General features: G+C 35.5%; 1 protein-coding gene across 2 annotated transcripts in view; it reads left to right on the top strand.

Moving 5' to 3' along the window:
- Positions 1 to 11,640, top strand: part of LOC117174254 (lon protease homolog, mitochondrial) — a 26,357-nt gene that overhangs the window by 5,576 nt on the left and 9,141 nt on the right. The window contains exons 4-5 of one of the 2 annotated variants that reach the window (XM_033363170.1): positions 2,420 to 2,694; positions 2,838 to 3,029. In XM_033363170.1, the coding sequence (XP_033219061.1) occupies positions 2,420 to 2,694; positions 2,838 to 3,029 (467 nt within the window). Of the gene's footprint in view, positions 1 to 2,368; positions 2,695 to 2,837; positions 3,030 to 11,640 lie in introns of both variants that reach the window. The other variant, XM_033363169.1, reaches the window with a different exon arrangement.

Raw genomic sequence — 11,640 nt, 5'->3', positions numbered from 1 at the left:
CCTAGGAGCATTTAGAGGAGCGATATTAAGGTGAATGTCGTAGGAGTGACAGAGATGGTAATAAAGTACTCTTAGTGCCGCATTGTGCCTTTGAATGTAGGTGGTTTCCGCGTGTGTTGGACAACTAGATAGTATGTGAGCTAAATGCTCGGGGTGTGCATGGCACGCCCTGCAGCTATCATCGGGAACGTCTTGGCTCAAAATGTGGCGACGGTATGTTAAGGTGGAAATGACACTGTCTTGGCATGCAAAAATGAAACCCTCTATACCAGACTTCAATCCGGGCGATTTAAGGAAAGCAAACTTTAGCTCACAAGACATTGATCCTTCACATTTCTGTGGAAGATACCGTGCATCCTTTTATCTAGGAGCTGTTCACGAAAGTTTTTCTCTTGTGCTTTCTTAATCCGGGCTTTCAGGAGTGAGTACTCGAGATGGATTAGATTTGATGCATTTTGCTCACCCCTAATACTGAAGTCAAGTCCGAGTGTTTCAGCAGCCTCCTCCGCTGCTTTGTACAGAAATGCTCCTTTGCTTACTTCCTCGTGATTCCTGACCATTTTAAGAAGAGGGTCTCTTCCATTTGCAACTTATGTGCTGTACCCGGTCTCTTCCATTTGCAACTCTATGTGCTGTACCCAGAATAATCCATGGAACTACTCCAAATGAATAGAGTAGTACCGGGACGGCAAGGATGTTCGTTGCAGATACTTTGTTCCTCGCCGACAGTTCGGAAGACCAAATCTGTCGGATGAGACGTTTGTATCTGCTTCGGAGATATATATATATATATATATTCATTTAAAATCAGTGATTATAATTCAATATTAACCCTTAAATGGCACAAATCCTTTTTATTACGTAAATTGCACAACGGATGTTTTTCATCCAACGTGTTCAAACATGTCCCGCGTATTTTGCATCATTTTGCACAATGAAAACTCGATTTTATGGTCAAATAGAACACCATATTTTTGCATGTTCAAATCAATGTATTTTTTTGAATGCACAAAAATATTTCATGAACAATATAACAATACAATAGTAGCATAAAAAACAATTTTTTTAAGTTGTAATTACTCTTTCAAAACTACACAGTCGCTGCAAAGGCCTGCGCGGTGCTCATGGCACGTCAGGCGATTTGAAGCTAACGTCGCTGTAAATTGTAAGCCATCTACAAGAACAAAAGACTACGAAATAACGAAGAAAAAACATTTCATTTTATAGATGATAAACTTACGTTGGAAATTGAACGAAAGTCACTAATATCAAGGGCACAAGTTTTTGTTGAAAATCACTTTTTTACTCACTGACGACACAACGGGTATTAAATACCCCAAGTTTTAAAAGATCTACTTTGAGCGGGTCCCCAATGTATACTGACATTTGCCGCTATATACTAACCCACTTTACCTTTAGTAAGTGATTTCAATTAATGGTAAAAGTGGACACTTTTATTACTTCAAATGGAAAAATTTAAGCTTTAGAGTTCGATTTCTTTAATTGCATTGACCTTGAAAAATGTTAGCGAACCATTAAATGACCGGAAATTTTTTCTCTGATTAAGACCGCCACGCTGTATCCCCACTGGATCCCTCTTCCCTATGCGCCGATACCTAACCCTCTGAACCTATCCTAATCTTTAGGACCCCAACTATAACGTAAGACTCAATATAACCTACAGGACTCATCCTATATCTTGGGCTCTATCCTACCTCAAGGGACCCCACCTATCTCATGGGACAACCCTTATACCTCTGGACTCTCTTATTCTTGGAGGCCCTTCTTATAATACCAATAGACCCCCTTTCTTCTGTTGATTAAATAGGATATGAAAACATTTTTTGGCAGGCGTATATCACCTAATTAAAATTTTTTTTTAAGGCCATATGACGAGTGGGTCACGTGACCAGATTCCTACCTTTACGCCACATTTTTATTTCCTAACTTCTATATAAACTAAGCGCTACATCGAGTTAAAAATTTGGGATAATAAATAAGAAGCAATAAGAAAGGTGGGTCTGGTCCTAAACTTTAATAATGCTAAAAATAGCAACAAAAATTATTTACAGCAAAAAACTTTTCATAATTATAAACAAATTTAGAACCAGGCCCACCATTCTTAGTACTTCTTTTTCTGTATCCCAAATTTTAACTTGATGTGACGTTTCATGTGAATTTAAGTTGTGAAATAAAAAAAGTGGCGGTAAGGTAGAAATCTGGCCACGTGACCCACTCATCGAGTGCCCTTAATGGGGACCAGTTTAACTTAAACTTGATTATTAGTTCTCTTTTAAGAAAGAAGTTGACATAAGTATATTATTTGCACTATTATTATGTATATTTTTGGCTGCTCTACTTTATACAGAGATGAAATTGACGTTTCCTCTATTAAACACGACAATTAACGTCCCTGTAGACGATACGCTATCTGGTGGTAAAAAAGCACGTAGGGCTTTTCTACGTAAAAAGGCAGAACAAAAACCCGAAGCATCTATGGAAAACGTTGAAAAGACTGAAGGCACTGAGCCGGCTGAAACAAGTACTTTAGAAATGCCTAACGTAGAAGAAAAAACTGCTGAGGACGTACAGAAAACTAGTTCTCAGTCTTCAGAATCGTCTACGCAACCGTTATTGATGGCCGAGGTTGTGAATGTTACACACGAAAAGTTTCGGCAAACCGAAGAAATAAAGGTGTGATATTGATAAAAAGTGGAATTTAAATTAAAAATTTTGGAGAGATGCGCAAACTGTTGATAATATTTTCTGTTGAGTAAATAAATTAAAATTATCATCACAGTTAGAAACAATCTTTTAATAAGAATTATGCTTTACAGGCTTTAACCCAAGAATTAATCAAGACGATTAGAGATATAATTGGCATGAATCCATTGTATCGTGAATCCTTGCAGCAAATGTTGCATCAGGGTCAAAGAGTTGTCGACAATCCGGTTTATCTTAGCGATTTAGGAGCGGCATTAACAGGAGCTGATGCACAGGAACTTCAGCAGGTTCTAGAAGAAATGGACGTAAGTTTATTTCATATTTTTATGTATGTTAAGCTGACGTAACCACATGTTTGAATCGAATTAAAACCTATTTCACAATTAAGGGCTCATTTAATGTCCAATTGCCAAATTTAATGCTCTGCTCTTTTTCCAAAAACCGGGGGTTACGCTAGCTTAACGTTAAACTGACGGAACCCCATGTTAAATAAACGTTGAATCGAGTTCTGTCATATCACATAATTCAGGGCTCATTTAATGCTCTCCAAAAGCATAAAAAAATATTTTTCAGAAGCCACCCCTTAAACTGAAAAACCACCTTTAATATAAATTATACACAAAAGTGTAAATCGGACCATAACATTTATTAAGAGCATATTTAATGCTCATTTAATGCCCTATTGCCAAATTGAATACTGCACTATTTAAAAAAAACCGGGGTTAGGCTAGCTGAACATTTAACTAGTATAACCTCCGGTTAAAAAAATAGTTGAAGATTAAATTTGACAATAGGGCCTTAAATTATCATTAAATGAGCCCTTAATTATGGTATGATCCGATTGACAATTTGTGCATAATTTATATTAAGGATGGTTTTTCAGTGTTATGGGTGGCTTTTAGAAAAGAATTTCTTGTGATTTTGAAGAGCATTAAATGAGTCCTTAATTATATGATAGGACAGCACTTGATTAATCGTTTATTTCACATGGAGTTCCGTCGGCTTAACGTTCAGCTAGCGTAACCCCCGGCTTAAAAAAATAGTGGAACATTAAATTTGGGAATAGGGCATTAAAGCCTTAAATGATCCCTTAATTATGGTACACTGTAAAAAAAGTTGTTGTAAATTTACCTCATTTGACGATGGAAATTATTTGATCAGTGTGGCACATAGTAGATAAGCAGAATTCTGTAAAAATACATATTTTTTCACTCAATCTACGTCCGCCATGAAGAAATACACGCAGGACGTATATTTCCCGCTGTCGAGCGTGAAAATACGTGCGGTTCGTAAGTCTACACATACAGTCAAAATTATATTTTAAGCAAGGTGGCCACATATCAGGGAACTCAGGGAAATGTCAGCTGTCAGGGAAAATAAAAATTTATATGTTTTTATAATATTTTGGAAGCACTTCCTAATATCAATATAAATATTTTTTCACTGTACATTCTTTAAAAATATAATTCGATTCTTAGTTTTTTATTTTTAGTTATTTCTTTATTTACAGTTTCCTTTATTTAATTAATCAGGTCAGAAAACTCAGCCGCTTTACAATGTGTTATGAATCGCTTTTATAAAATCAAACCTTATTTTAAAAAATTACCTCCTGTAATAAAAAAAGTATTTAAAAAGTGACTAGGATAGATTTTTTTCTATTTTTTTGCTTTCCAATCTGATATAAACATTTTTTGTAAAAGCAACCATTATTTTCAAAAGCAACCCCCTGTGCTGCAAAATTGTATTTAAAAAAAGAAAACTATCTAAAAGGAGAATACTTATAAAATAATAAAACGGAATTTTTAAAGCATAACGTAAGGAGCAAAATGATGACTGATGCAGACTGATGCCAAAAATTGTATACATTAACTGTTGACATTATTGTGCTCTTTCTTTATTTTCCAATGTCATGTAAATCGCTTTTGTTAAATTAACCCTTTTATATAAAAGAAACACCCTGTGATGAAAACACGTATTGAAAAAAGTCGATATATACATAGATGGAACTTATAAAATAGTAACATGGTACTTTTAAGCATAATTATTTCTCGTCAAAATTATTTTCTAGTCTATGTGTGTATATTCAAAAAATATAATTTACCTTTTCCGATGCATCTTTTAATGCTTTTAAACAACTTCCAGCACAATAACTATTAACGAGTAAAATCCATTTTTATATAAAGAACAATCTAAATCTCTAGAACGGTTGCAAATTTTTTGAGAGCAGACTTTTTCTAAAATAATTTTTTCAAATAGTTATTAAAACTATTTTTAAAGATATTTGAAATTGTTTTGAAGCCCTGAAGCCCTAAAAAGCACTTTTGTGAATAGGGATGCTGGGGATCTACATGTATGTTGTAAAATACATTTTGGCTTTTATCTGTGTTTTATCTTTGATCATTTATCTATGAGAACCATTTGCCCAAATCACATTAGAAAAAAATGCATCCCGTTCTGTACAAAATCATGAACCAGGCTTAGACATATGGAAAACAAACTGTTTTGACACATTAGTGATTTTGCTTTGGGGTCATATTTTGTGTCAAATAATCGTCATTTGCAAGCAGTGTTGATGCGTGAATATTCGGCCAAGCCGACGCCGTAGAAGCATGTCCGGGCAGTCCCCATGACTTTCTTTTCTTTGGGTTGCTGTAATGAATCCATATTTCATTACCTGTCACGATGAGATGAAGAAAACCCTTCCTTTTTTGCCGCTGAAGCAGTTGTTCACAGACGAAAAGACGATGCTCAAATGGCACAAACTGGCACAAATCATAAGGAACCTACCTAAGTTCCTTATTTTTGAGTGATTCCCAACGCATGGAATCCCTTGGAAATGGTTTGGCGGGTAAGACCTAATGCTGAAGCAAGCTCTTCTTGCGGTTTTACATGGATCCTTATTGAGCATGCCTCCAATTAAGCGTCTTCGAAGGTTTTTGCTCTTCGTTCACGCAGATGGTCGTCAACATCGCAATCACCGTCTTTCCAGCGACTTTAACCAATCCCGGCACCTTGTTTCACTTATAGCAGCATCTCGGAAAACTTTTTGGTGTTCTCGATGCGCTTCAGCCGCCGCTTTCTTCTAATGAAAGAAGAAAATCAACACTTCCCGAAAATTACGATTATTTGGCGCAAAATCAGACATTTTTACACAACCAAAAGTATATGATTCCAAAAGAAAATCGCTAATGTGTCAAAACGGTTTGTTTACCATATGTCCCAGCTTGATTCATGAGGTTTTGAATATGTCAAAATCGAACAGCACTTATTGCTGGAGTCATCTATTGACAAACAGCGGGAACTTAGTTGCGAACCTAATACATAGTCTACCACTAATCAAATTCAAACGAATTTTTCGATAAGGGTAGTTTCATAGGGATACTAAAACTTGATTCCTTACAAAATTGAGTCGATAAAAAAATCATGTCACCGATCTACCTGGATAAGATCGAATTTATATGGGATTCACTCCAAATATGTACATATTCTACTACCAATCAAATTCAGAGCAATTTTGCGACAAGGGTGTTTTTTGGGGGATGCTAGAATTTAATGCTTCAGAGCATAGGATCTGTCGACAACCCAGGTCACTGATATACTAGGATAAGTTCGACATTTGAGGAGTTTCGATAGTAGCAGAGTCGAAAAGATTATCAAAGATCTTTTCATCAAACTTAGTCATATTTCACGTTAGGGGTGGTTTCCTGTGGTAGTTGGAACATAATTCCTAACCATATTCACCCGCTGGATAAATCAAGCAACCGAATTAACTTAATAAAATCGAATTTTAACAATTTCGAATTTTGAATACTTATTAGCAGAAACACCACGATCCTGTATTTGAAGGAGATAATAAATCGGCGACTTGATATTATGTGGTAATTATGTACAGAATGGGATGCATTTTTTTGTGAATGTGATTTTGGGCAAATGGATCTCATAGGTTATTACACATATAAAAGCCAAAATGTATTTTACAACATAAATGTAGATTTCCAGCACCCTAATCACACGGCTGCTTTTTAGGGTTTTAATATTATTTCAACTTATCTTTAAAAATAGTTTTAATCACTAATTGAAAAGAATAGTTTAGAAAAAGTTTACTCTCAAAAAAATTTTCAATCATTCTGAACATTTAGATTGTTTGTTATATAAACATGGATGTTTTTCATTAAGAATTTCTTGTGCTGGAAGTTGTTTAAAGGCATTAAAAGCGGTATCGAAAAAGGTCAGTCATATTTTTTGAATATACACACATAGACTGGGAACTAATTTTCTAAAAGATGTTGCAATTTCAGCTTATACATTATGGAGGTTATTTATGTAAAGATTAGGGATGAGAAATAATTATGCGCAAAAGTACCATTTTACTATTTTATAAGTAAGTTCCATCTATGTATATATCGACTTTTTTCAATACGTGTTTTCATTACTGGGTATTTCTTTTATATAGAAGGGTTAATTCAATAAAAGCGATTGATGTCAGTGGAAAATAAAGAAAGAGCACAAAAATCCCAGCAGTTTATGTATAAAACTTTTGGCATCAGTGTGCAGGTTTGTATTCGGATACAAATACGGGGGTTGTTTTTGTAACGATTAGGGATGAAGAATAATTTTACTCTTCAATTATTCTTTAAAAATACTGTGTTAATATTTTATAAGTATTTTCCATCTAGATAGTTTTTTTAATACGTTTTTGTAGCACAGAGGGTTGCTTTTTAAAATAAGGGTTTATTTGAAAAAAAGTGTTTTATATCACATAGGAAAGCAGAATACCAAAAAAATCTAGCCTAGTCATTTTTTAATAATTAAAAAAATACTTTTTTCATTACGGGCGGGTAATTTTTTTAAATATGGGTTCATTTTACACAAGCGATTCATAGCGCATGGTAAAGCCAAAAAATAGCAAAAAAATCTAACCTAGACTTTTTTTTTAATTTTATGATTTTTGTAGAGGGTGCCGCTGAGTTAACGGCACGATAGCGCCGCCCTGTTTTCTTAAAAACTAATACAAAAAAACAAACTTTTTATAGATGTGAAAAATAGCATAAAATATCCATTATATGACATTTTGCCTTTCGTTAGTGGCACCTCTGAGTTGCCTGACCTTCATTTATCCATACTACAATGTAAAGCACATTTTTTTGGCTTGTTGCACTATTTTGCTTGGCACATTATTGAAACCTTTATCGCTTTTGTAATAATTTCCTGTCAGGAAACTGTCAGGGAAATTGAAATATTCAATCTTGTGGCCACTCTGTTTAAGGTTCCTTCTCCCTAAACTTTTCCATTATACTCAAACATCCTTTATAGTTATTGAGAATAACATTTTATATCATTATATTTTATTTTTATTATTCTTATTACACCATTAAGCCATTTCTGTTTCAGGGTAGTTGTGACCCACTCGGTCGGGAAAGGAGTAATGTGAGGAAAGGATATAAAATTTTTAGACTGTTCCAGAATTCTCGTGTTATTTATTCAAATAACACATTCGTTCTGCAACACTGCTCCAAACAGACTGCTGATCAATCTCTCTAGCAATGACCCCAAGTGAAGATCCACACAAAATCGTCATGTGAGATTCCCCACTTGGGTCCATTAGTATCCAAGGTCTTTTGTTTCAGGCGTCATTCACTCTACTGGCACTCTTTTTATTAACTATTGGTCTCCATATTTTTCTGTCCTGACATACTTCTCTAGCTTCTTTTATGTCCATGCATTTTTTCATGCAGACTCGCGTGTTTCTGTGGCTTCTTATGTCTCTTCTAACTAGGGTCTCATTGACACATTCTGAACATTCTTTCCGCGAGCTGCCTGTGGGCACACTGCCATTTACTTTACTTGATACACTTTTTTCGTTAGTCGTTCATTTGAAATTCTCTCAAAATGCCCGAACCATCTTAACCGATTTCTTTCCCATGTGTCTATTAGTGTTTTCTGCACCACATTCTTTGAGAATTATCTCGTTACTGACTTTGTCCATCAGAGTTTTCCCACATTATGCGCAAGAATCTCATGTCAATTGCATTAATTTTGCTCTTATATTTTTCTTGGTAGGTCCATGTCTTGCTACCGTACATTTCAGTTGATACAAATATATAATTATGTATTACCATTTTAGCTTTATTTTATATTTTTTTACTTCTGATAAGGGGCCCTACTCTACCAATAGTCATCTTACCTTCGTTTATACGTCTATCTAATTCCTCATCTATCTTCCCGTCCCTAGTAAACAAGCTACCGAGGTATACAAACTTATCAACTTGTTCAATTCTCTTATCATTTAATAAAATATTGCAGTGTTTTCTCCCTCTTTCCTTCGAACACCATAGTTTTTGTTTTATTTGCGTCAATTTTGAGGCCCATGCTCTTCATGCTTGCATCTAGTTTATTCAACATTCTTTGTAAGTCTTCGATTGATTCTGCCATAACAGCCTTATCAGATGCGAACGCTAACCCATGTACCGTTACTGTTTCGAGATCCACACCTTCTTCGTCGAAAAGAGCCATTCTTAAACACTTATCCATGATTAATATAAATAACCATGAAGACATAACGCATCCTTGTCTAACTCCTTGAATAATATCAAAACAGTCACTCAAATTCCCATTTGCCCTTACACTCGATTTGCTACCCGTATATATTGTTTTTATAGCTTGTAGGAGCCATCCATTGACTCCATACTCTTTCAGGACTTCCCAAAGTTTACTTCTTTCTACCCTGTCAAAAGCTTTTTCTAGGTCAACAAATGCACAGAAAACTTTTTCCTACTTTCAAACTTTTTTCTATGATTTGCCTTTAACTAAATATTTAATCCGTACATGACCTTCCTGGCATAAACTCACTTTGGACTTCCCAAATCTTTGCGTCTGTTATTTTCATTACCCTATGAATAAGTATTTTTGAATATATTTTACTTACCTTGCTTAATAAGCTAATCCCTCTGTAATTATTGCACTCGCTTTTATCTCCCTTTCTTTTGTATATTGGTACGATAATCGCTGTTTTCCAATCGTCTGGGACGTCTGTCATCTCGAAACGTAAATTTATCAATTCGTACAGTCTATGTGGTATGTACTCGCCACCGTGTTTAAGCCTTTTAGCATTAATACTCTCTACTTCGGCAGCCTTACCGTTTTTCAAGTTCTTAATTATATCCCTAACCTCAATGACACAGACTTTCTCAATTGAGTTTTCTAACGCATCGTGTTCCACATTGCAGTTGTGGTGTCCTATAGCTTCATCTCCGAATTGTCCCCTAAAATAGTTTCTGAAAGCCTCTAGTATCCCGTCTGCACCATATAGCATTTCCCCATTGCTATTTCTCATGTTGACAAATTCTGTACATTTGTTTCCCTTCATTTTTTATAAAGCAATTTCTTGTTTCCTTCAAATTCTCTTTTTTTGTCTGTAATCATTTATACGTCTATTTCTTTCCTCATCGCTAAGACTTGCGAAGTTCAGAGTTTTCCTGTACGCTTCTTTCTTTGCATTTTGAGCAGCCGGAATTTCATCATTCCACCACGCATCACCAGACTTTCTTCCTAAAACCGCGGTACCACACACTTCGATCGCACATCTAACAATAATATCCCGGAACTTAGTCCATGAGACCTCTATATCTTTGTTGTTTATAAGCGCCTCCCAGGTTGCCTTATCTATGCTCTCGATCATCTTATTTTGGAAATGTATTCGCACATCCAGTTTCTGTAGGTTTTCAATTTTTATTCGCTTTTGTTTTTTTTCTTGGTTCTCTTTTTTCCATCCCCGACCTAAGTTAATTTTGGAGATCACAAGGTAATGATCAATGTTGTATTCAGAACCCCTCATGACCCTTGTATCTTTGACTAAGCCTCTTAGTCTTTCATCCGCAACAACAAAGTCATTTATATTGTGGCTATTTCCTTTAGACCAGGTGTACATGTGGATCATTTTATGTCTAAAACAAGTATTTATAATAAACAGACCCCTTTCTAAGCATAGACCAACTAATTTATCTCCGTTATAGTTTGTTCTTGGATCTCCAAAATTACCTAGTACTCTTTCTGTATCCTGATTTTGGATACCCACCCATCCGTTCATGTCTCCTGGCAGAAGTATTCTTTTCCCATGTTCGTAAATATTTATTCTGTCATTTAAAGTGTTCCAGAAGGCATCTTTTACTTCTCTGGAATCACTATCAACTGGCGCGTAGCACGCTATGATAAATAATCTTCTGATTCATATTTTCATTCTAGCCCACAGCAGTCTGGGAGAAACAAAATCATGATCTCCGAGATGCTGCTTCGCTCTTTCATTCAAAATCAGACATGCTCCTTGCCTACCATGTGATTCACTATCTACTCCTGACCATATTTCAAAACCGCCTTTCAACACGGCGTTTTCTATGTCTATTTCACATCCCTTTTTCTTTGTTTCAGACACGCATAAAATATCTAGTTTCCTCACTTCCATAGTTTCCGGCAATTCTTTTACCTTGAGTTCATTCGCTCCCCTAGCATTCCAAACACCCAGTCCCATTCGTCGCCTGGAACTTGACCTTTACATTTACTGTGTGCACGCCTTTTGTCAATTAAAGTTGCAGTCCTTCTCGAGGCTATTTTATTGTTTTTATTATTCATTGTTTATATTATACGCCCACCATCACCTTCACGCTATAACTTTATTTTCTGAGTCGAAATCATTTCAAAGTTAAGTAGTATTTCGTCATAGAATGGAGATTTTAGTTATAACGTCCGTCCCGCCAAACATCAGTTAATAAGGGGGGTTGGCAGGGGGGGTAGAACTGGAACCGAGAGAGTCATCTTGGATTTATGTTTTTGTTTTTATGCTGAGAAGGTCACTAGCCGTCAGCAGCGTTGTATTATATGGGAGTTCATGTCATCCCATCCCGAATTTATAACAAAAAGAGA

This window comes from Belonocnema kinseyi, chromosome 6, assembly GCF_010883055.1.
Source record: "Belonocnema kinseyi isolate 2016_QV_RU_SX_M_011 chromosome 6, B_treatae_v1, whole genome shotgun sequence".
In the NCBI taxonomy this organism is placed as follows: domain Eukaryota; kingdom Metazoa; phylum Arthropoda; class Insecta; order Hymenoptera; family Cynipidae; genus Belonocnema; species Belonocnema kinseyi.
Note: the sequence above shows the minus strand (reverse complement) of the source record. Positions and strands in the feature narration are given on the sequence as shown.